Consider the following 27,221-nt stretch of genomic DNA (forward strand, 5'->3'; position numbering starts at 1 on the left):
GTGTGTGCATAATATAAATACAAGTCAGTCCCTAAAGTTTACTTTCTTAAGTACATAAATTATTTGAATGGTAGGTGTATTTCTTTGACATCTTTCATGCACAGCACAATTCTTTTACACTGGACAAACTATACTATAATTTGTAAGTCATCTTGGATGTCAAAGTTGTATGGTTACTAAGGTATTTCAAATAAATCTGCACTTGGCACATTGCTTTACATGGATAACACATTAAGGCTGTGTGGCTTAGAGAAGCAGAATATTTAGTTTTAAGGTTAATGTTGTTTGACAGCTGTCTATAGCTGATGATACATGATTTCATTATTGATTGACTTTCTGCAGAATTGCTGTTGTGGGGAAAGCTCTTGCTGATAAGGTAACATGCACTGAAAAATGGTATGGCACGTGCTACAAGATGGAAGACATTAACCCTGAACTCTTAGAGCAGTGGCAGTCTGCAGGATCCAATGAGCTCTTACGATTACCCATGAAGAATGAATTTGTTCCTACTAGCTTTGTCTTGTTTAAAGATATGCAGGTGATTATAATGTAATGCATGTTGACATATGAATAGTTCTTAAACCAATGAATTTATATCATTCTTAAATACAGCTTCGTCTCCATAGTCTTTCAATTCGGTATCTTCAGTTTTGTTGTGTAGTCTTTGAAGATATGATGGCCTCATTAAGTATGCATTCTTTTCTGCAAGGTACAATGCGAATTCCTTATCTGATGTCAAGCACTAGTAAAGTATATCCTTAAGTCAGGTGAGCATGTACTTTTTATAACTGGTAGAATATGTAGTGTGATTATGATTGTTAAAAAAAGTTACTGAACCTAGTTGATGAGGAACATGATAAATTTATGGAAAAGTTTGTAAACATGTTTTGTACTCAAGAAATATTATTGAACTGAAATGTTAAAGAAGTGGTGTGTAGTACTGCAAATAAAGATGTCCATCAGACTCCAGCCTAAAAGATCCAAGACAGCTGAATTGTTTGTGTAAATGAAATCTAGCAAAGTCAGTGAAGGGGATGTTACTAGACTGTAGCCAAAATAGATTTTTGTTGATAAAATTCGTATATAGCATTGGACCTTGTAATTTCACTGGTATTCCCCAAAATGATTTAGGTGAGTAGAAGTTAGCCCATGTTTTGACCTGGACTTGTAGTCTCCATTACTCTGTGTTAAATGGTTTGAATGAGCAACTCACTTTATTGACAGCTTCTTAAGAAGGAAGACCACATATTTCCAGTGAAGTGGGGTTATATGGTCTGCTCAAAATCAAGTTATCAGACCCCTTAAGTAAAAGCAAAATGGAATTTATCAGCTTGACTGAGGGTGGTGCTCACCAGAAAATTACCCATTTGTTCTTTGAAGCTTACTAAAAATGGAGGTAATACCTTAAATTAGTCAAATGCTTAAGCTGTGGCAAGGTCATTTATCATTGGTTGTGAAAGGTCTGTTTTTTGAAGCAAGATTAGTACTAGTGATTATCATAAAGATAAAATTAGAATGGTATCCCACAAGTAGGTGAAGTTATGTCAAAAGTCTTGGAGAATGAACCTTCTTGGCCAGCTTGAAATGAATTGCTCAGATGTCTTGGTCTGTCTCAGCTGTGGCCTTTTACTCCAAAGAACTATGTACTCTATAGCTACCAAACCAAAACAGGGTGGCTTACTGGATGATCTTTGTACAGTTAGTCCTTGCTGTGGGAGAAACTCAAATCACTTAGGAGTTTGCCCTAGAGTGACATAGGTAAACGATAGTGATAGTGATGGGGACGCCTGATAGCCACCAAGAGGGTGACTTTGAAAGGTGAAATAGTTTCATTGGGTCAGAGGGTGCATGTTTTACCTTGACTTGTAACTCAACCACATGTAACACTGATGAAAGCCCCTGTAGAATAGTGGGAAAACTTAGTAGGCAGTTAAGGAAATTTAAAAGAAATTTCTTGGAAAATCACTTCCTTCTCAATAGAATTGCATGCAAAACTGTAATAGGTAAGCCCTGCACACATTGTCATTTCACCATTGTCATTTCATCACTGAAGAGATTGTCCACTGGATTTCCATTAGATTGGGTGAGATTCACTGGAGACACTGACTTTTCTGTCCCTACACATTCGTATTAGATTCTCGTCCCAGCTACATCGTGTATTGACCTTTGTATGGTTAAGGTTTATTCACCCGGGTGATTTGATTGTTGAGGAGGGTCTGCTTTGGTTTTTCTCTGTATTTACTGAGGTTGAACAGGTTAACTGGTTCCTGTATTCCTGTATATGGTCAGGACTATATATGTATCAGAGTTACCTCTGTTAATCTCTGTTTAGTACCAAACAGTGAACTAAGGCTATTCTTTGCGTTGAGTGAGTTTGTGTAGAAAAACCAACTTTTTGAGACTCAAGGAGTGGCAAGCCTTGCAAATGGTACAGTCAAAGAGACTTGTACATTGCATAAACTTTGAGAAACACAGGTGTCATGTAGGTTTTTGTAGAATCTTGCTTCATATGTCCCATAAATTTTTTTTGAGATGAAAAACAGGTTTTAAAGAAATTAAAGTTAAGTTATCAGGGGCAGCAGTCTATTTGAAAGGCAGCCAACTGTGTGAGGGACTATTAAAAAGGGCAGTGGTTCTTGTAAAGAACTGTAAGGCAAAGCAACCATCCATGTAAGGGATCATTGAAGACTGTGTGCTTGTGAGGGATCTTCATAGCAGGTAACAGTCAGTATGAAAGAGCATATGATAAGAAAATGTGTTGTAAAATAGGATGCTGTACGTAGAGTATGTTTAAGATAAGGCAACATTTCATTAAGTGGACTAATAGTCATGGGATGGGTTTGACATTTGGCAACATGACTTGAAGCAGACTGCTGAGCATGGGATGGGTTTGAGATGAGGCAGTATCACTTAAAGTGGACTGCTGGGCATAGGATAGGTGTGAGATAAGGCAACATGCTGTAGAATTGAGTGCTAGGCATGGAATAGGTCTTAAGACTGAACCAGTTTAAGAATATATTCCAAAAAGAGGGAGAAAGACACTAGTCCAAGAAAGTGATCATTAAGAAAGGTAGCAGTCTGTGTGAAGGGCTGTTAGGAAAGACTTAAGTTTGAAGGGCTTTTAGGGAAGGCAGTGGACTAGGTTAGGCTGTTAGGTCAGGCAGTAGTTCATTAGAAGCAGATATAGTTCAAGAGATGGACCATTAAGGGAAGGGATGGTTTATTTAGCCAAAGAACATTAGTTTGGCCAAGGGAAGTCTATTTATCTGTTCTGGCAGCTCCTAAGAATCGTGCAAAGAGTGTCCACATGAGTGAGGCTTTGAAAATGGTGAAATAAAGGACAAGTGGACTTTCACTGCTTTCTGCAAACAAAATTGAAATAGGTTCCTCTTAAAGGCTAAAGTGGAACTCTTCCCCTCGATATTGTGGTCCTAGACATTTCTTGTAATAAAACATAGCAGACATGGCAAAAATCACTCTTATTGCATGTCCCAAGGCTTGAATAGTAAAAACAGGGAGTTGCAGGTTTAGATATCAGTATGGAAAAATGGGGAACAAATTGCTTGATCATAAATGGATACTGTGATTGAATTGTACTCCTAAGAATCAAATATTCCAAAATTGATATATAGAACTCTGGAAAAAGTAATTGATAATGTAAATAAACACAAAGCAGGATTCGGTTGTGCTAGTATGGAAATATGAGTGGGGGATTCCCAATAAGAGGCTTGAAATAGATGTAGCAACAATTTTTTTTGTAACATGCTGGACCTTCCTGACAGTATTGTTCATAATTATTAACAGAGAAAGAGTAGAAACCTTATTGTAATTAAGGAGCAGTGAAACAAAGACATAATATTACAAAGGCTCAGAGAAGAAGAATACTGACTTTTTCTTGCATATTCTTGGAAGGCCCTACAGACAAATTGAAACAAAGGCTTTAGAGGATCTGAAGCAGTTAGTGAGGAGTACAAGAAAGAGCATGTTATCGTGCTGTTTAAATCTATAAAAGAAAAAGATCAGACATATAGTGCTGGGGACTAAGTATTAAGGTTTGTTACGACTGACAGGTGGTTAAGTAAATGGAACTACACTTGAACACCCATAAGTTAGGAAACTTAAGCTGTGCCTTCAAGAATCAAACTGATGGGGTCAATAAATCTCCAAAATGGTTGTATCTCCTGTAGAACTGGTAATCCAAAGTTCTTTGGAAATTATAGAAAGAGGTTTGCTGTCAGTGAAATACCTAAAATTTCTTTCATCCAAGGAAATCTGAAATGGAACTTGAAGGAGGGTTGAAACGTTCACTTGACTAAACATCCTAGGGTATTTGGCTATCAGCAGAAAACTATAGGGTCTTTAACATTTGAATATTGAGATAGTTTAAAAAGAAGGCTTGTTTATTGTTGATTTTTTTTTTTTTTTTATTCATGATTCTTTTAGAACTCAAGATCATCTCCAGATGTTTTGTATCGGATTAGATTTTTTCCCCAGTGTGATAAGAACTACAGTTTTCCCTGTTTTCAGATGGTTAACTGTTTACCAGAGATGATCAGTGAGACTTCCCTAGCTAGAGTTTGGTATAAGCAGGATGATGAATTTAAGCTCCCTAAGGCTGTCATCTACACTGAACTTTTCAGGTAAGCCTGTGTAAAAAGATTTATTTTCAGATTTGAAACATGTTAAATAAACTGTCAGTTAGAGGTAAAAGTAATATTTTTCATTTGTGCAAAGGTTGGTATTGATGTTAAATATTTTTTTTATTTTTGTTATACTTTGTCGCTGTCTCCCGCGTTTGCGAGGTAGCGCAAGGAAACAGACGAAAGAAATGGCCCAACCCCCCCCCCCCATACACATGTATATACATACGTCCACACACACAAATATACATACCTACACAGCTTTCCATGGTTTACCCCAGACGCTTCACATGCCTTGATTCAATCCACTGACAGCACGTCAACCCCGGTATACCACATCGCTCCAATTCACTCTATTCCTTGCCCTCCTTTCACCCTCCTGCATGTTCAGGCCCCGATCACACAAAATCTTTTTCACTCCATCTTTCCACCTCAAATTTGGTCTCCCTCTTCTCCTCGTTCCCTCCACCTCCGACACATATATCCTCTTGGTAAATCTTTCCTCACTCATTCTCTCCATGTGCCCAAACCACTTCAAAACACCCTCTTCTGCTCTCTCAACCACGCTCTTTTTATTTCCACACATCTCTCTTACCCTTACGTTACTCACTCGATCAAACCACCTCACACCACACATTGTCCTCAAACATCTCATTTCCAGCACATCCATCCTCCTGCGCACAACTCTATCCATAGCCCACGCCTCGCAACCATACGACATTGTTGGAACCACTATTCCTTCAAACATACCCATTTTTGCTTTCCGAGATAATGTTCTCGACTTCCATACATTCTTCAAGGCCCCCAGAATTTTCGCCCCCTCCCCCACCCTATGATCCACTTCCGCTTCCATGGTTCCATCCGCTGCCAGATCCACTCCCAGATATCTAAAACACTTCACTTCCTCCAGTTTTTCTCCATTCAAACTCACCTCCCAATTGACTTGACCCTCAACCCTACTGTACCTAATAACCTTGCTCTTATTCACATTTACTCTTAACTTTCTTCTTCCACACACTTTACCAAACTCAGTCACCAGCTTCTGCAGTTTCTCACATGAATCAGCCACCAGCGCTGTATCATCAGCGAACAACAACTGACTCACTTCCCAAGCTCTCTCATCCCCAACAGACTTCATACTTGCCCCTCTTTCCAAAACTCTTGCATTTACCTCCCTAACAACCCCATCCATAAACAAATTAAACAACCATGGAGACATCACACACCCCTGCCGCAAACCTACATTCACTGAGAACCAATCACTTTCCTCTCTTCCTACACGTACACATGCCTTACATCCTCGATAAAAACTTTTCACTGCTTCTAACAACTTTCCTCCCACACCATATATTCTTAATACCTTCCACAGAGCATCTCTATCAACTCTATCATATGCCTTCTCCAGATCCATAAATGCTACATACAAATCCATTTGCTTTTCTAAGTATTTCTCACATACATTCTTCAAAGCATACACCTGATCCACACATCCTCTACCACTTCTGAAACCACACTGCTCTTCCCCAATCTGATGCTCTTTACATGCCTTCACCCTCTCAATCAATACCCTCCCACATAATTTACCAGGAATACTCAACAAACTTATACCTCTGTAATTTGAGCACTCACTCTTATCCCCTTTGCCTTTGTACAATGGCACTATACACGCATTCCGCCAATCCTCAGGCACCTCACCATGAGTCATACATACATTAAATAACCTTACCAACCAGTCAACAATACAGTCACCCCCTTTTTTAATAAATTCCACTGCAATACCATCCAAACCTGCTGCCTTGCCGGCTTTCATCTTCCACAAAGCTTTCACTACCTCTTCTCTGTTTACCAAATCATTTTCCCTAACCCTCTCACTTTGCACACCACCTCGACCAAAACACCCTATATCTGCCACTCTATCATCATACACATTCAACAAACCTTCAAAATACTCACTCCATCTCCTTCTCACATCACCACTACTTGTTATCACCTCCCCATTTGCGCCCTTCACTGAAGTTCCCATTTGCTCCCTTGTCTTTTTTTTTTTTTTTTTTTTTTCATACTATTCGCCATTTCCCGCGATAGCGAGGTAGCGCTAAGAACAGAGGACTGGGCCTTTGAGGGAATATCCTCACCTGACCCCCTTCTCTGTTCCTTCTTTTGGAAAATTAAAAAAAAACGCACTTTATTTACCTCCTTCCAGAACATCTTTTTATTCTCCCTAAAATTTAATGATACTCTCTCACCCCAACTCTCATTTGCCCTTTTTTCACCTCTTGCACCTTTTTCTTGACCTCCTGTCTCTTTCTTTTATACATCTCCCACTCAATTGCATTTTTTCCCTGCAAAAATCGTCCAAATGCCTCTCTCTTCTCTTTCACTAATACTCTTACTTCTTCATCCCACCACTCACTACCCTTTCTAATCAACCCACCTCCCACTCTTCTCATGCCACAAGCATCTTTTGCGCAATCCATCACTGATTCCCTAAATACTAAGATATAAAAGAAAAACGTGGTGGTAGGGAGTAGATGTAAAATGATTAGGAAATACAAATAATGGAACTTAAAAGATGGAAGGAAATGTAAAGTGACATTGAATGGGCAATATGGTAAAAAGAAAATGAATGAAGAATTGGTAAAGAGCATGAGTGCACCAATTAGTGAAAATCGAAAGATATTTTAGGTTGTAGAAAAGATGCTGCAGCTGAAAAGAAATGACAGCATACACAAAGAAACATCATCAGAATGTACTGAAGAAAGATAGAGAGAGTATTTGGACCATTGAATATAAGGGATATTGGTGTGACAAAAATATTATTCAGGAAGTACATTTGGTTAGAGAAAATTTCGAGAATGAGAGCAAATAGGGGAAATGTCTTAGTTAATATAAGAAAATGGCACAGTACATCATTTATGGGAAAATTGTCTCTGAATTAGAGAATTGTAACAAATGAACCATATAGTAAGTGTTTATAGAAAGCAAATTTTGAATTATTCTCTAACCAAAAAAGTATCTTTCTGAAAGATCAGATTTGGAAATGCTCAGCGTTTAGAATTTCACTTGATAATCTTTGAGGTAGATCTGTTTGCCCAGACATCTGAAAGTAATAACCTACATTGCCCTCCTCTTTCCTGATTCAATGATCTTTTTGATAATTTGTATGTTACAAGGAGGGAATTTTTCACTTGTGTTGCCCCATCTCTTAACCTTGTATGTATGTACCATGTCTTATACTCATATGTACACACACACACACAAACCTATGCCAGGTACCCATTTTATCACCAGCCATTAAGGAAGGATGAACAGCTGCTTTAGACTTTGGACAAGCTGCTGTAACCAGGATTCGAACTTATGGGCTCTTGATCGCAGGCTGCTTGTGCGTGCCTGATAGTCAGGTAACACTAACCACCACACTAGGGAGGTTCAAGTCAGTAAAAAAAGAAATTGATCATTCTCATTGGAAACTGCACATGATTTGTAAATTGTTTTTGAATGATCTTTTGCTTCCATAGTATATACTTATAAAAGACCAAGAATTACATTCAGCTTATGCTTTATGAATAATATGCTGGATTCTATTTTTCATATATTAGTTTTACACGTTTCCCTTCCGTGGGATCTTACCTAATGCATGAATGAAAATTTATTTGTACTTACAGAAAGCACTAATATAATCAAACTAACACAAGTACCTTGGCTTATTATTTATTCTGCTCAGACAGTTGCTCATGATAGCATCCACTGTGTGTAATTATGCACATAGCAGAAGTCTCTTAGTCCTGAACTTTTTAGTTGATAGATACTCTACCTTTACATGAAACCAATTCTTTGACACCATCTCACAACTTGCTCTCTTTGGCATCTCTCTTAGTCCTGAACTTTTCAATTGATAGATGCTCTACCTGTACTTGAAACCCTTTTTTTGATGCTGCATCTCATGACTCCCTCTTTCTGGCATACCACATCCATACACTCACTACATAATCCATATATCTACTAACACCACAAGCACTGCTCAACTAGCATATTTCGGCTTCCAGAACCCTAGAACTCTCCTCTCCCATCCATATAACAATCCACACCCATAAGTTGGGATTGGCAGAACTGTGCTATCCCTGTCTTTTTTTCTTTATATTCACTGTCACATTTTACCCTTTCCCAGTGCTTTCAAGGATCCAGTCACCATCCATAGGGCAGCTTTCTCTCTGTTTCTTCCTTCATTGTACAGTGTTTACATAGTATCAATTGCAGATAAATCCTCTTGCTAGCTCCTCCAACACTTTACGAGCCATTTTATCTTTTGTCTTTAGCTTACCACTTTTCTTGGTTTCCTTTGATCTGTTTCCTTGCATGTTACAGTGTGGGTGTTAATTCTTTCTATTCTCACACTGTAAAGTTGCAGAATTTTGCCAAAAATACCTCTTTTCATCCTGGGAGCCTTGAAGAATGTGTGGAAGTCGAGAACATTATCTCCGAAAGCAAAAATGGCTATGTTTGAAGGAATAGTGGTTCCAACAATGTTGTATGGTTGCGAGGCGTGGGCTATGGATAGAGTTGTGCGCAGGAGGGTGGATGTGCTGGAAATGAGATGTCTGAGGACACTATGTGGTGTGAGGTGGTTTGATCGAGTAAGTAATGTAAGGGTAAGAGAGATGTGTGGAAACAAAAAGAGCGTGGTTGAGAGAGCAGAAGAGGGTGTTTTGAAATGGTTTGGTCACATGGAGAGAATGAGTGAGGAAAGATTGACCAAGAGGATACATGTGTCAGAGGTGGAGGGAACGAGAAGTGGGAGACCAAATTGGAGGTGGAAAGATGGAGTGAAAAAGATTTTGAGTGATAGGGGCCTGAACATGCAGGAGGGTGAAAGGCGGGCAAGGAATGGAGTGAATTGGATCGATGTAGTATACCGGGGTCGACGTGCTGTCAATGGATTGAATCAGGGCATGTGAAGCCTCTGGGGTAAACCATGGAAAGTTCTGTTGGGCCTGGATGTGGAAAGGGAGCTGTGGTTTCGGGCATTACTGCATGACAGCTAGAGACTGAGTGTGAACAAATGGGGCCTTTGTTGTCTTTTCCTAGTGCTACCTCGCACACATGAGGGGGGAGGGGGATGTTATTCCATGTGTGGCAAGGTGGCGATAGGAATGAATAAAGGCAGACAGTGTGAATTGTGTGCATGTGTATATATGTATGTGTCTGTGTGTGTATATATATGTGCACATTGAGATGTATGGGTATGTATAGTTGCGTGTGTGGACGTGTATGTATATACATGTGTATGGGGGTGGGTTGGGCCATTTCTTTTGTCTGTTTCCTTGCGCTACCTTGCAAACGCGGGAGACAGCGACAAAGCAAAATAATGAAAAAAAAAAACTTTTCATTATATTTGTTGGAATCTGAGAGAGTTTCTTATGGACAGCATGAGAGAAAGGCATCACACATCCTGTCAGACAGGAATTCACCCACCATAGTAATCACATCCAGATACTGATTGGGTATTTGGTTTTTGATTGGTTAGTACTATGGTGGTCAGTCATTTGAAGGTATCACCACTCATGTGCATGTCTGTCTGTCTGGTAGGGTCTTTGTTGCTTTCCTTTTATGCTGTTCATAAGCAGTTGTGTAATTCATAGAATGAATACAGAAAGAAATATCTGGGTGACCTTCAACTTTACAAAGTTGAGTTCTTTTCCCAAAAACAAAATGATTCATGTGTTATCTATGTCTCTGTTATAAGATATCCATTTGCTCTTTTTCAGTAATATCACTAATGATTTTTTCTGTTTTTTCCAGTCCTTTGGCATACCTTGATCCACACCACACTAACCTGTTGCACATGTTTGCACAGCTGTTTCGTGATGCCCTCACTGAATACACATATGCCGCTGAATTGGCTGGACTTTCATACTCGCTCTCCAATACCAAATATGGGCTTACTGTAAGTGGCAGTTTCATGTATCTCTAGACCAGAAAAAGTCTTTTTGATAAGCATGGATCAAAAGAGGAAGCCAGAGTATCTTTGTAGTGACAGGTAGGAATCTGTTTACATTCATATTGAGTAAGCCATAAGAAACTAATCTGCACAAGGAGGACAAATTAATGGAAGATACTCTTCTGCATTTACAGCTCAAGGCTTAGGGTTGATTTAAGATTCATCAAAAAGATGCCACATTACTTTTTTCATATACAAGCAAAAGCAAACTGAAAGTGGATGAAGAGAGATGGGTGATTATTGGTGCCTATGCACCTGGTCATGAGAAGAAAGATCATGAGAGGCAGGTGTTTTGGGAGCGGCTGAGTGAGTGTGTTAGCAGCTTTGATACACAAGACTGGGATATAGTGTTGGGTGATTTGAACACAAAGGTGAGTAATGTGGCAGTTGAGGTTATGATTGGTGTACATAGGGAGTTCAGTGTTGTAAATGGAAATGGTAGAGCTTGTAGATTTGTGTGCCAAAAAAGGACTTGTGATTGGGAATACCTGGTTTAAAAAGAGAGATATATATATATATATAAGTATACGTATGTAAGTAGGAGAGATGGCCAGAGAGCATTATTGGAGTACGTGTTAATTGATAGGCGCATGAAAGAGAGACTTTTGGATGTTAATGTGCAGAGAGGGGCAACTGGAGGGATGTTTGATCATTATCTTGTGGAGGCGAAGGTGAAGATATGCAGAGGTTTTCTGAAAAGAAGAGAGAATGTTAGGTAAAGAGAGTGGTGAGAGTAAGTGAGCTTGGAAAGGAGACTTGTGTGAGGAAGTACCACGAGAGATTGAGTGCAGAATGGAAAAAGATGAGAGCAAATGACGTAAGGGAAGTGGGGGAGGAATGGGATGTATTTAGGGAAGCAGTGACGGTTTACACAAAAGATGCCTGTGGTATGAGAAAGGTGGGAGGTGGGCAGATTAGAAAGGGTAGTGAATGGTGGGGTGAAGTAAGATTGTTAGTGAAAGAGAAGAGAGAGGCATCTGGACATGTTTTGCAGGGAAATAGTGCAAATGACTGGGAAATGTATAACAGAATGAGGCAAGAGGTAAAGAGAAAGGTACAAGAGGTGAAAAAGAGGGCAAATGAGAGTTGGGATGAAGGAGTATCATTAAATTTTAGGGAGGATAAAAAGATGTTTTGGAAGGAGGTAAATAAAGTACGTAAGACAAGAGAACAAATGGGAACATCGGTGAAGGGGGCAAATGGGGAGGTAATAACTGGTAGTGGTAAGTGAGAGGGAGATGGAGTGAGTATTTTGAAGGTTTGTTAATTGTGTTTGATGATAGTGTAGCAGATGCAGGGTGTTTTGGTCGAGGTGGTGTGCGAAGTGAGAGGGTCAGGGAGAATAATTTGGTAAACAGAGAAGAAGTAGTGAAAGCTTTATGGAAGATGAAACTGGCAAAGGTTGGGATGGTATTGCAGTGGAATTTATTTAAAAAGAGGGTGACTGTGTTGTTGACTCGTTGGTAAGGATATTCATTGTATGGTTCATGTTGAAGTGCCTGAGGATTGGCGGAATGCATGCATAGTGCCATTATACAAAGGCAAAGGGGATAAAGGTGAGTGTTCAAATTACAGAGGTATATGTTTGTTGAGTATTCCTGGGAAATTATATGGGAGGGTATTGATTGAGAGGGTCAAGACATATACCGAGCATCAGATTAGGGAAGAGCAACTGTGGTTTCAGAAGTGGTAGAGGATGTATGGATCAGTTGTTCGCTTTGAAGATTGCATGTGAGAAATACTTAGAAAAAGAGATGGATTTGTATGTAGCACAAATGGATCTGGAGAAGGCATATGATAGAGTTGATAGAGATGCTCTGTGGAAGGTATTAAGAGTATATGGTATTGGAGGTAAATTGCTAGAAGCAGTGAAATGTTTCTATCGAGGATGTTAGGCATGTGTACAAGTAGGAAGAGAGGAAAGTGATTGGTTCCCAGTGAATGTCAGTTTGCGGCAGGGGTGCTTGATGTCTCCATGGCTGTTTGATTTGTTTATGGATGGAGTTGTTAGGGAGGTGAATGCAAGAGTTTTGGAGAGAGGGGCAAGTATGCAGTCTGTTATGGATGTTGAGAGCTTGGGAAGTGAGTCAGTTGTTGTTCGCCAATGATACAGCGCTGGTGGCTGATTCGGGTGAGAAATTGCAGAAGCTGGTGACTGAGTTTGATAAAGTGTGTGAAAGAAGAAATGTGAGAGTAAATGTGAATAAGAGCAAGGTTATTAGGTTCGGTAGGGTGGAGGGACAAGTCAATTGGAGGTAAGTTTTAATGGAGTAAAACTGAAGGAAGTGAAGTGTTTTAGGTATCTGGGAGTGGATTTAGCAGCAGATGGAACCATGGAAGCGGAAGTGAGTCACAGGGTGGGGGATGGGGCGAAGGTTCTGGGAGTGTTGTAGAATGTGTGGAAGGCAAGAACGTTATCTCGGAGAGCAAAAATAGGTATGTTTGAAGGAATAGTGGTTCCAGCAATGTTATATGGTTGTGAGGTGTGGGCTATATAGAGGGTTGTGCGGAGGAGGGTTGATGTATTAGAAATGAAATGTTTGAGGACAATATGTGGTGTGAGGTGGTTTGATCGAGTAAGTAATGAAAGGGTAAGAGAGATGTGTTGTGATAAAAAGAGTGTGGTTGAGAGAGTAGAAGAGGGTGTATTGAAATGGTTTGGTCACATGGAGAGAATGAATGAGGAAAGATTGACAAAAAAAGAGTATACATGTTTCAGAGGTGGAGGGACCGAGGAGAAGTAGGAGACCAAATTGGAGGTGGAAGGATGGAGTGAAAAAGATTTTGAGCAATTGGGGCCTGAACATGCAGGAGGGTGAAAGGCATGCAAGGAATAGAGTGAATTGGAACAAGGTGGGTTGATGTGCTGTCAGTGGATTGAATCAGGGCGTGTGAAGTGTCTTGGGTAAACCATGGAAAGTTTTGTGGGGCCTGGATGTGGAAAGGGAGCTGTGGTTTCGATGCATAACACTTGACAGCTAGAGACTGAGTGTGAATGAATGTGGCCTTTGTTATCTTTTCCTAACATTACCTCACACACATGCGGGGGGAGGGGGGTGCCATTTCATGTGTGGCGGGGTGATGACAGGAGTGGATGAAAGCAGCAATTATGAATATGTACATGTGTGTATATGTTGGAAAGGATCACAATTTTGCGGGTGATCAAGATATTCCTATGAGTCCACGGGGAAAATGAAGCATGATAAGTTTCCAAGTGCACATGCGATTGTCCAAGACAGACCTGTCTTGGACAATCGCATGTTTACCAAATGGCGTCTTAGCTACGTCTCTTCGTTTTATATCAACTGACTTATATTTCTCTCTTGTGTCTCCCCTGATGATGTGATTATTACACGAAAGTGCACTTGGGAACTTATCATGTTTCATTTTCCCCATGGACTCATAGGAATGTGTGTATATATGTATATGTCTGTGTATGTATATTGTATGTACATGTTGAAATGTATATGTGCGTGTGTGGGTGTGTATGCATATACATGTGTATGTGGGTAACACTGGAGGGGTAAAGATTAGAAAGAGATCATTGTTCTGTAAGTTTGGTCATTGTGTTCATGAATATAAGTAGGATCTCAGTTGTTCCACATTGTTGAGAACAGAGAGGGAATAGGCTTTATTGCTTTAACAATTGGTGTAGTCCAGGGGTTCCCTATACCTACTGAAGATGACAATTTTTGATAATTTTCTTATCCCTTGCTTCTTCCTTTCTCATATTTTTTTCCTCGTCAGGCTATATGTCATGTTTATACTTACTGTTGTAGCCATCATTATCTTAAGTTTGATATTTTAAAGTGGAAGGCAGTTTCTTGCTATGTATCATCCCTTGTAAAAATATGCATCAAGTATATCAACTCTAAACTGCTTTCAAGTCTTATAGGTTAGGTGCATGGTGGTTGGTAACCAAAATGTTAAAAGTTCTACATGTAGCACTTTACTTCGTGCAATTGAATGAGTAGTGTTATATGCTTAGTGTCAAAAGTTTTCAACATTCCAGATTGTATGATTCCTTACATGGATGTATCCTCTTGAAGTTGAAATTTTTCAGAATCCGTGATATCTTATGTCTTAAGATGTAGATGAGGAATTATGCTATATGATACAGAGACAGTGTAATTTAATTTGTCTAATGTGTATGAGAAAAACCAAGAGTGCATCATAAGAAGGTCATGACATGGTAAAATGAAAAAGTTATCTAAGATTGTATTGTATTTATTACTTTGTTATTTTTCTCTTTGTTTTGTGTTTGCTCAATCTTTTTTCTAGCAAATATTGTCCATTTTGTGTTTCAGCTGACTGTGAAAGGGTACAACGATAAACAGCATGTTCTTTTGGAGAAGATTATGGAGCGTATGACATCGTTTACCGTCGATGCAAAGCGTTTTGAGATCCTGAAAGATGCTGTATGTCACTTACTAAAATTCATATATTTTGTTTGCTTATTGCATTACTTTCCATGAAATCCTGAATAGAAAATGCTGAGTCATATAGAAACTGAATTCATATGTGAGTATTAGGGTAGCAAGTCAGCCGTAGGGGATGTGGATCCTTGCATGTCTATATGCCCATGATCCATCCCACTTGAATGAGAACAAAGTTATGAATGATAGAGAGGCAGAATTTTTTTTTTTGATTTAGGTCCTGGTCTTATTGGCATATTAAAGGATTCAGTTTTTTTTCCTAGTTGATATACACAGAATACAGTAGAGCAGGAACTTAGGCAAAACATGATAATTCTGTGGCAAAAATTAATGCAAAGTAAAGCATTATTAAGCAGTGCTATGGGCTACTTAATTTTGTATTGATTGTTTTAGATTTACAAAAGGATTATATAAGGAGTTTGCTGCTCTACTCTGAATCTTTTTTTTATAGAAATAGGAGAATAAGTGAAATATAGAGGGACTAAGCATTAGGTTTTTAAGGTGAAATAGATATTGAAAGAAAGGAAAATTTTGTAATGGTGTAAAAGAATTAGGAGAGCATTTGAGGACAAAGGATGAAGTGAAATACTGGAGAATTATTTTCCAAAGAAGAATTTTCATTTATATGCTCAGGCTTTAGTGTTACAATCTTATTATGTTAGTTTTTTTTTTACTTTGAAGTCATAGTTGAACAGTGTTTATATGTGATTTGAGTGCCTTCTGTTCGGAATAAGATACTTTGTCTTCCAAGGCTTACAGTATCATACATTAGACCATGACAGTGAATCAAGTCATAAATTTCAATAGAGCTCCTCTACTTGAAAGGGAGAATCTTAACCAAGATGGTGCATGGAGTAATGCAAGAGTAATCGTTGAGGAGAAAGGGCCCTGATGATTGAGAAATGTATCAGGGAGTCTCACTGAAATAGCAGGTTTCTGAAGTATTTATTGAAAAATTTGAAGGCAGAATTATGTTGAAGGTTTCACACGCCACCACCTTTTAAAGTGAAAACGGCAAAATAAGTAATATTACTATGTCTTTCATGTAACATCATCATATGTATTAAGAATACATGCTTAAAGTTTCAGAAAGTTGGAGTAAATTTTTTTTAAGAGTAGAAAATACTCATTTTAAGAGTACCTTTTATAATGTTCATTAAATACCAGGTTTTGGCATAAGATTTCAGATATTTGTTTATGTTTGCATTTTCATACTAGGAAACTTAACATACATACTTTAGCATTATTTATATATGAGAGAAAATTATATCTGATGCTACATTTTCCTTTTGCCATCAGTACGTACGTGCCCTGCGTAACTTTAACGCAGATCAGCCTCATCAGCATGTGGTGTATTATACATCACTGTTGTTGTCTGAACATGGCTGGACCAAAGAGGAGTTACTGCAGGCCACTGATGGTGAGAAATGACACTGCAATTATGTACCATAAAAGCTATAGTTGCTGAACTTCCTCACTCAGAAATTTGAAGATAATTCAATGTATTCCCATGTATGAGTAACTGCTTGCATCTAGATTAGCCAAAGAAAATATGTTCATATTGAAAGTGGCTTTACTTTCAGAGTGATATTTGTTGGTTTATCATAATGTCATCTAATACCTTAATTTGGACACAGAAGCAGTAGCACATGGAAAGATTACCACTTGGAATGGTGAAACACCTGAGGTCATAAGCTGAACAGTATGACACTTTCCATCTCATTAGAAGTGAAAGGACTCCTTAGTACAGACCCAATATTGTTATTAATGTTAAAACTGATAATGACTCTGATAACATTAGATTCAAATAGAGATTATTATATATTGTTATTTATTCATTTATCTATAATTACCCTACCTACATACATACCTACCTATATTTTAAGCACCTGTTCTCTTTAGGAACTTTCTCAAGGGGTTGGCCATGGCAAAAAAGTCTTCATAATTGTTGAATTACCCAAGGACCAGTTTCTTTGAAAGAGTCACAGTGTTATCCAAGGATATCTTTGTGAAGGATCCAGCATTCCAAGGCTGCACAACATCCAGTAGCAAGGAAGTGTAGATTCCTTTGGAGTGAGAAGTTTTATGGTGAGCCTGTACTCCCAGTGATACAGCCTTGACAAAGGTGACTCTTCATTCATAGTGTAACCTTGCACAGGTGGAGTTCAGTAACTTTAGAATATTCCTTTTAACAATAGATATAAGTAGGATGTCAAAACTTGAGGAAATACACAGAATCTTTGAAAATGTTTCATTTCAGTATCTGCTGTGCTACTTACTGGTAGCGGATGTGTTAGCAAATGTAACCATGGGGACTAAAGTGAGTCAGAGGGTGGAAGAGGGTTAAGGTGTTGGTTATGATAAAGAGCACATGGGAAGGGCAAAGCTGGATATTTACTCGTTTATTTATAATTTCCCCAGGGCCCATCTCTTGAAAGTGTCATGGAGTTCTTCCAAAAACCTCCCCTAGAGCTCCCACAGCCCCAAGGTTGTGCTACTTTTAGTAGCATGGAAACAGTGAATTCCTATGGAGTGAAAAATTCTTTCATGAGAGTGTACTTCCTTTCATCATATGACAATGAATACGGTTTTGTCAAATATGACTTTTCATCCTTGGTGTAATCTTGAGCAGGTGGAGTCTTGTAACAACAGAGCTGGATATTTTTTAAAGGTATAACATTTATGATGATGTTCCCATTTGTTCTCTTGTCTTATGTACTTTACTTACCTCCCTCCAAAACATCTTTTTATTCTCCCTAAAATTTAATGATACTCTCTCACCCCAACTCTCCCTAGCCCTCGTTTTCACCTCTTGCACCTTTCTCTTGACCTTTTTCACCTCTTGCACCTTTCTCTAGACCTTTTTCACCTCTTGCACCTTTCTCTTGACCTCTCTTTCTTTTAAAAAAAAAAGACATCTCTCAGTCATTTGCAATATATCCCTGCAGAACTCGTCCAAATGTCTCTCTCTCTTCTCTTTCACTAACAATCTTACTTCTTCATCCCACCACTCACTACCCTTTCTAATCTGCCCACCTCCCACCATTCTCATGCCACAGGCATCTTTTGTGCAAGCCAGCACTGCTTCCCTATATGAGTGGATATTTCTTTCTTCATCTTTTTCCTGGTGCTGCCTTGTTAATGCGGGAAGCAACAATCAAGTATCAATGATGAATTTATTTATATTATATTTGATCGCCGCTTCCTGCATCAGTGAGGTGGCGCCAAGAAACAGACAAAGAACGACCCATCCACTCATGTACACATGTATACATAAATGCCCCTACATGTACATATACATACACATACAAATATATATCAACATATACACATATACGTACACATACACAGACACATACATATATACACATGTTTCTATAAGTCCACAAGGAAATGAAACAAGATAAATTCCCAAGTGCCCTTTCGTGTAATAATCACATCATAAGGGGAGATACAAGAACGAAACATAACAGTCAGTTGATATACAACAAAGATACGTAGCTAGAACACCATTTGGTAAACAAGTGACAACCCGATTTCATTCAGGAATTCATTTGTTTACCACCTTTGCTTCCACAAGATAGTGGTCAGACATCCCACTGGCTGCCCATCTCAGCACATTAACATCCAAAAGTCTCTCTTTTACATGCCTATCAATTAACATGTAATCCAGTAATGCCCCTTGACCATCTATCCTACTTACATATGGGTTTTTTTTTTTTTTTTTCTGCTGTCTCCCGCGTTTGCGAGGTAGCGCAAGGAAACAGACGAAAGAAATGGCCCAACCCACCCCCCATACACATGTATATACATACACGTCCACACACGCAAATATACATACCTACACAGCTTTCCATGGTTTACCCCAGACGCTTCACATGCCCTGATTCAATCCACTGACAGCACGTCAACCCCGGTATACCACATCGATCCAATTCACTCTATTCCTTGCCCTCCTTTCACCCTCCTGCATGTTCAGGCCCCGATCACACAAAACCTTTTTCACTCCATCTTTCCACCTCCAATTTGGTCTCCCACTTCTCCTCGTTCCCTCCACCTCCGACACATATATCCTCTTGGTCAATCTTTCCTCACTCATTCTCTCCATGTGCCCAAACCATTTCAAAACACCCTCTTCTGCTCTCTCAACCACGCTCTTTTTATTTCCACACCTCTCTCTTACCCTTACGTTACTTACTCGATCAAACCACCTCACACCACACATTGTCCTCAAACATCTCATTTCCAGCACATCCATCCTCCTGCGCACAACTCTATCCATAGCCCACGCCTCGCAACCATACAACATTGTTGGAACCACTATTCCTTCAAACATACCCATTTTTGCTTTCCGAGATAATGCTCTCGACTTCCACACGTTCTTCAAGGCTCCCAGGATTTTCGCCCCCTCCCCCACCCTATGATCCACTTCCGCTTCCATGGTTCCATCCGCTGCCAGATCCACTCCTAGATATCTAAAACACTTTACTTCCTCCAGTTTTTCTCCATTCAAACTTACCTCCCAATTGACTTGACCCTCAGCCCTACTGTACATATATATACCCTACTTACATATGTATACTTATATATATCCTTTTTAAACCAGGTATTCCCAATCACCGGTCTTTTTTCAGCACACAAGTCCACAAGCTCTTCACCATTTCCATTCACAACACTGAATATCCCATATACACCAATTATACCCTTAACTGCCACATTACTCAGCTTTGCATTTAAATCACCCCTCACTAATTCCCAGTCTTGTGCGTAAAAGCTGCTCCCAAAACACTTGCCTCTCATGATCTTTCTTCTCATGACCAGGTGCATAAGAACCAATAATCATCCATATCTCTCCATCCACTTTCAGTTTTACCCACATCAATCTAGAGTTTACTTTCTTATACTCAGTCACACACTCCCACAACTCTTGCTTCAGGAGTAGTGCTACTTCTTCCTTAGCTCTTGTCGTCTCACCAACACCTGACTTTACTCCTAAGACTTTTCCAAACCATTCTTCCCCTTTACTCTTGAGCTTCGTTTCACTAAGAGCCAGAACATCCAGGTTTCTTTCCTCAAACATGTTACCTATCTCTCCTTTCTTCTGATCTTGGTTACATCCACACATATTCAGACACCCCAATTTGAGCCTTCGAGGAGGATGAGCACTCCTTGTTTGACTTCTTCTTCTGTTTCCTCTTTTAGAAATTGAAATGCAAGGAGGAGAGGGTTTTAGCCCCTCGCTTTCACCCCCTTTAGTCACCCTCTATAACACACGGGAATACAAAGGAAGTATTCTCTCTCCCATATCCCCTATCCCATTGATATACACATATATACACACATGCACATACATGTACATATGCATACAAATATGCATAAGTCAGAGACTTACTTTGCATGGCATCTAGCTTGCCATCTTTGAGACAGAGATTCAGTAATTTGCTGCATGATGAATGTTAAGATAATTGTTTTTACCTCATTGTTTTGTTGGAGTTTTTATTTAATCCTCTTCCACTTATGTTGATATGTTCTTAAAGCTTGTGGGATAAACATATCTTCAAGAGAAAGATGACTTTGAAGAACTGAAACTCTTTCTTCCCAGAATAGTGTCCTCAAAGCAGTTCTCTGGTTGTTGTCTTTTGCCATACCTTCTCTTCTCTTTTGAAAATCTTTTTTCTTTATTGATGGTAACTTCAGCTGGGTTACATTCGTTTCAAGAATTATGAGGCAGGCTGTGCAAAAATTATGTCAGCCAGGAGGATGATAATGTCATCTCCAAAAGAAGTTTAGTGATTAGCAGGACAGACCCAGATCAAGCTGTAGGCTGCAACTACTGAATAGATGGCTATGAAAGGGTGAGAGGCATTTACGTCATCAGAAGGCAGGGGGTTAAAGGTTTCTAGCCCCAGGGGATCATAGAGATTACCTTAAAGCTTGCAAAACACTGCCATAGAGAAAAGCAGCTTTTCATTATTCAGAACTCACCTTTTTCAACAACAGAGTTTTGATTCACCAATAATGATTTTTTTTATTTCTATTGAAACAGCAGTGTTTAGAAAATATACTACATTTACAATAATTTTTGTTAGTCCAAGATGTAGGTATATGAAGTGACTTCAGTCCCATTATTAGTAGACAGTAAAGGCTACTGCATTTTTTGTAATGTTACTTGTTTCAAGTAGAATTGTTTTCTCATAAAGAAAGGAGAAATAAGGTTTTAGTTTGAGAAAAAGGTGTTATTAGGTACAAACACTGGGAATGCATCACTCCATTAACCTTTGATGACACAGAATAGCTTGAGTTATTGTTTATGTTGCTTGTACCTAAGATTACAAAGATGTAACCTTCTCATTATTCACATACTTTAATCGTTTTTGACATATTTTTCAGTCTCCTGTACTTAGAGTGCTCATCAGTATTATTTATTTGAAGAATGTGTGCCGCAGTTGTTATCTTACATTATCTTTTTCCAACAGAGATGACCGTTGAAAGTTTGGAAGCATTTATTCCTCGGTTTTTGTCTGGCCTCCATATTGAAATGTTGATTCATGGAAACATGTTGCAAGAATCTGCAGCTGCCTTAGCATCCACTATCCAAGACAAGCTGATGACCATGTCTCACACACGACCACTTCTGCCGTCACAGCTTGCTAGGCAAAGAGAATACCAGCTCCTGGATGGCAAGTATGCGTGATTTTGTGTGATCCACCAGATGATAGTTAACGTCTTGGTCATTATAATACCAGTTAGATTTTTTTTTAAAGTGAGTGGTTGTAAGCATTACAGTATGTCTTCTTCAGTAATACCATTTAGCCTTAGCTGAACCTTAATTTTTCCCATAAGTAACCTGTTAAGACCGAATGTTTCCTGAGAATATTGATCACTATGCTCCACTAATTGGACACTATTCACCACTTTCTGTAGTACCACTGTCATGACAGAGAAGCTCAAAAGATATACCATGGAATTCTGCACTTAAGTTTGGGTAACAAATAAGTGAAACTGGAGGAAGTAAAGTGTTTTAGATATCTGGGAGTGGATCTGGCAGCGGATGGAACCATGGAAGTGGAAGTGGATCATAGGGTGGGGGAGGGGGCGAAAATCCTGGGAGCCTTGAAGAATGTGTGGAAATCGAGAACATTATCTCAGAAAGCAAAAATGGCTATGTTTGAAGGAATAGTGGTTCCAACAATGTTGTATGGTTGCGAGGCGTGGGCTATGGATAGAGATGTGCACAGGAGGATGGATGTGCTGGAAATGAGATGTTTGAGGACAATGTGTGGTGTGAGGTGGTTTGATCGAGTAAGTAACGTAAGGGTAAGAGAGATGTGTGGAAATAAAAAGAGCGTGGTTGAGAGAGCAGAAGAGGGAGTTTTGAAATGGTTTGGGCACATGGAGAGAATGAGTGAGGAAAGATTGGCCAAGAGGATATATGTGTCGGAGGTGGAGGGCACGAGGAGAAGTGGGAGACCAAATTGGAGGTGGAAAGATGGAGTGAAAAAGGTTTTGTGTGATCGGGGCCTGAACATGCAGGAGGGTGAAAGGAGGGCAAGGAATACAGTGAATTGGATCGATGTGGTATACCGGGGTTGACATGCTGTCAGTGGATTGAATCAGGGCATGTGAAGCGTCTGGGGTAAACCATGGAAAGCTGTGTAGGTATGTATATTTGTGTGTGTGGACGTATGTATATACATGTGTATGGGGGTGGGTTTCGTCTGTTTCCTTGCGCTACCTCGCAAACGCGGGAGACAGCGACAAAGCAAAAAAAAAAAAAAAAAAAGCATTAATTTAGGTATCATATAGGTGAACCACTTACAATGTGCATTTTCTTTCCATTGTTTTTTGCAGGCCAAGCCATGAATGAAAAGAGGGTTAAATATTAAGATGAAAAGAGAGGATGAGAAAGAGTATGAAACCAAAACATAAAAAGAAGAGCATATGTGAATGAAATGTGTAAGGAAAAACAATGAAATATATGACTGTTTACTTGGCATGTGAACTATGGTAATTTAGGGGACAAATTAAAAAGGTTGTAATGGAAATGATAAATAATGAGAAAGCAGAAAATTATTTTTGCAATAAACATTTGATATATATGCACATATACATACATGTACATATACATAGAGTGAATTGGATCGATGTGGTATACCGAGGTTGACGTGCTGTCAGTGGATTGAATCAGGGCATGTGAAGCGTCTGGGGTAAACCATGGAAAGTTGTGTGGGGCCTGGATGTAGAGAGGGAGCTGTGGTTTCGGGCATTATTGCATGACAGCTGGAGACTGAGTGTGAACGAATGGGGCTTTTGTTATCTTTTCATAGCGCTACCTTGCACACATGAGGGGGAGGGGAATGGTATTCCATGTGTGGCGAGGTGGCGATGGGAATGAATAAGGGCAGACAGTGTGAATTGTGTGCATGCGTATATATGTATGTGTCTGTGTGTGTATATATATGTGTACATTGAGATGTATAGGTATGTATATTTGCCTGTGTGGATGTTTGTGTATATACATGTGTATGGGGGTGGGTTGGGCCATTTCTTTCTTCTGTTTCCTTGCGCTACCTTGCAAATGCGGGAGACAGCGGCAAAAAAAAAAAAAAAAAAAAAAAAAAAAAAAAAACATACATATACATAACATATATACATACATACACATACACAGACATATACATATATACATATTCCTATGAGTCCACGGGGAAAATGAAACACGAAAAGTTCCCAAGTGCACTTTCGTGTAATGATCATATCATCTCTCTTGTGTCTCCCCTGATGATGTGATTATTACACGAAAGTGCACTTGGGAACTTTTCGTGTTTCATTTTCCCCGTGGACTCATAGGAATAGGAATATCTTGATCACGCGCAAAATTGTGATCCTTTCCAACATATATACATATGTACATATTCATAATTGCTTGCCTTCATCCATTCATGGTGCTACCCCGCCCCACAGGAAACAGCATTGCTACCCCCAGCTTCAGTGAGGTAGCACCAGGTAAACAGACAAAAATGGCCAGATTCATTCACACTCAGTCTCTAGCTGTCATGTATAATGCTCCATATCCACATCCAGGCCCCACACATCTTTCCATGGTTTACTTCAGACGTTTCACATGCCCTAGTTCACTCCATTGACAGCACATCAACCACGTATACCACATCATTCCAATTCACTCTGTTCCTTGCATGCCTTTCACCATCCTGTATGTTCAGGCCCTGATTACTCAAAATCTTTTTCACTCCATCCTTCCACCTCCAACTTGGTCTCCCACTTCTCCTCATACCTTCCACCTCTGATATGTATATCCTCTTTGTCAACATTTCCTCACTCATTCTCTCCATATGTCCAAACTATTTCAACACACCCTCATCTGCTCTGTCAACCTCATTCTTTTTATTACCACACGTCTCTCTTACCCTTTCATTACTTAATCAAACCACCTCAAATCACATATTGTCCTCAGACACTTCATTTCCAACACCCCCACCCTCCTCTGCACAACCCTATCTATAGCCCATACCATGCAACCATACAACATTGTTGGGACTACTATTCTTGCAAGCATACCCACTTTTTACTCTCTGAGATAACATTATCTCTTTCCACACATTCTTTATTACTCCCAGAACCTTTGCCCCCTCCTCCCACCCTATGACTCACTTCCTCTTTCATGATTCCATTCACTGTCAAGTCCACTCTCAGATATCAAAATCACTTCACTTCCTCCAGTTTTTCTCTATTCAAAGTTACATCCCAACTAACTTGTCCCTCAACTTTGCTGAACCTGATAACCTTCCTTTTATTCATATTTACTCTCTCAATGCTGCTGAACCTAATAACCTTGCTGTTATTTACATTTACCCTCAACTTTCTCCTTTCACACACTTTTACCAACTCAGTCACCACCTTCTGCAGTTTCTCACTCGAATCAGCAAAGGCAAACAATATTTGACTCACTTCCCAGGCCCTCTCATCCCCAACAGACTACATACTCGCCCCTCTTTCCAAAAGTCTCACATTTACCTCCCTAACCACCCTATCCATAAACATTCAAACAACCATGGGGACATCACACACCCTGGCCGCAGACCAACCTTCACTGGGAACCAATCTCTCCTCTATTCCTACTTGTACACATGCCTTACACCCTTGATAAAAACTTCTCACTCTCCTATCTGCTTACCTTCTTCTTACCTTGCACTCAATTATGATCTTTTCCAGCATTATATATATGTATATATGTTATGTATGTATATGTATATGTATGTGCATGTATGTATATATGTATGTTTATCTGTAAGTGGATGGGTCTTTCTTCATCTGTTTCCTGGCACTACCTCGCTAACGCGGAAAATGGTGATCAAATATAATAAATAAAATGATGATAAATACATAGTGCTGTAAGGGTTGCTATGAAGCTAATGACCCACATGTGAAATGTTTACTGTGAAAGCTGCATTTCAAACTATTCACCCTTGAGAGATTCTCGTTGTCTCAGAGGTACTTTTCAGCATTTAATTCTGCTGGAGTGCTTTTCTATTAGTGACTTCTCCCATAGCTTGCCTGATTAAGAAATGGCAGATCTTATGAGAGCCCATCTTATGAACACAAGCAGCAAAATATAGAGCTCCCTTCACATGGGCTGATCAACAGTGGATGCAGGACATTTGGTTTAGAACTTCAGTTACCTCTTTCCTTTCCCCAATAATGAATTGGTAGCCAGAACCTATCCCAGGCTGTGTACAGGCTGATTTCACCCCATTACAGGCTTATGGTCCAAGGAAAAATAGGTCCTTTCACAGCATCCACCATATGTTGAACCATGAATGTAGCCAGAAACCTTTTATGAAGGGGCCATGGCTATAGAAATGAATTACGAATAGCATGCAATTACCATATGGATAAGACTTAGAAGGAAGCAGTGTATCTATTGTTCAGTGTATGTATTTGTTTATACTAGTTTTTTCCATTATCTACTGCTGGTGGAGACCATCTTCCACCAATATTCACAAAAAGTTTTGGTTAACTCTTGCTTGGAGGATTATACACACTCCTCCTTTTTCAAGTCATTTCTTCCTTTCTACGGTGCTAGTAAGTGTAAGAATATTATACCTTCTTTTTGAAATCAGTATTGATTTAAAAGAGTTCTCCAACCTCCAGTTCTTGGATGTTTGGGATGATTATCTACATCCATCTCCATTTTTGTATACCACTTTCAGTTATGCTCACCCAATGGTTGATCTTTCAGATCCCCCTGATCCTTTATTATTTAGTCATTTTTATTTTCCATTTCCTGTATTCCATTCATTTCTGTTTTTGTATATTTCCCTAGCTTTTTTTCAGCTTCTTAGTCATTCACTTGATAAACAAAATGGTCCACCAGTTTTTACATTATTTGCAAATTTGCTTGTTTACCTAAACAACACTGGGCTGATTTACTCTACTCTGTGTTCATAAAGTTACTTTTGCAAATTTTCTTTTTATATCATTATTTTACATATGCTTTTTGACAACTTAATTTCCAAGATCATTTGAATTTTTATGTGTTTGAATGCATATATGTAAAAGTTTTCATGTATTTGATATAGACTATAACCTTTGTAATTTTTCAGAGTGTAGTTTGGTATACCAAGCTGAGAATAATGTCCATCGCAGCTCAGCTGTTGAAACCTACTTCCAGTGTGGGTTGCAGGGTACCCACCAGAACATGTTACTGGAACTGCTCTGTCAGATCTTTGCTGAACCAGCCTTTGATGAATTACGAACTAAGGTTTGGCATGTTTATTGCTATTAGCAGGTGGAGTAGTTAGAGTAAGATAGGAGCAAGTTGTGGTGCCAAGTAAGTTTGGTTTATACATTTTTAGAGTTATGAGAAGGGTAGCAGGGTGGTAGTTCAATCTCAAGAAAAGTAAGGATCCCACTTATGGAGAATTGATTCTCACAGAAGCTGTATAGCTATATGAACTTGATCAACCCCATGTGTATGGGAATGGAACTATCAGAGGTAAGAGATAGTGAGTTAGATAACTGATATAATGGAAGGGGAAACAAAGGAGAGAATTATCTGGGGGACAAAGTTCATCAGTTCTCCAGAGAAAATTATGAAAAAAAATTGTGACCATGAATATCACAAAA

General features: G+C 39.2%; 1 protein-coding gene across 1 annotated transcript in view; it reads left to right on the forward strand.

The window, feature by feature from the left end:
• The window catches only part of Ide (Insulin degrading metalloproteinase), a 91,719-nt gene that overhangs the window by 30,456 nt on the left and 34,042 nt on the right, over nt 1–27,221 (forward strand). The window contains exons 10-16 of the mRNA XM_071693721.1: nt 343–538; nt 4,528–4,640; nt 10,440–10,584; nt 14,946–15,056; nt 16,374–16,494; nt 21,551–21,754; nt 26,699–26,856. Coding sequence (XP_071549822.1) covers nt 343–538; nt 4,528–4,640; nt 10,440–10,584; nt 14,946–15,056; nt 16,374–16,494; nt 21,551–21,754; nt 26,699–26,856 — 1,048 coding nt within the window. The remainder of the gene's footprint in view (nt 1–342; nt 539–4,527; nt 4,641–10,439; nt 10,585–14,945; nt 15,057–16,373; nt 16,495–21,550; nt 21,755–26,698; nt 26,857–27,221) is intronic.

Source organism: Panulirus ornatus, chromosome 56 (genome assembly GCF_036320965.1).
Source record: "Panulirus ornatus isolate Po-2019 chromosome 56, ASM3632096v1, whole genome shotgun sequence".
NCBI classification, from domain to species: domain Eukaryota; kingdom Metazoa; phylum Arthropoda; class Malacostraca; order Decapoda; family Palinuridae; genus Panulirus; species Panulirus ornatus.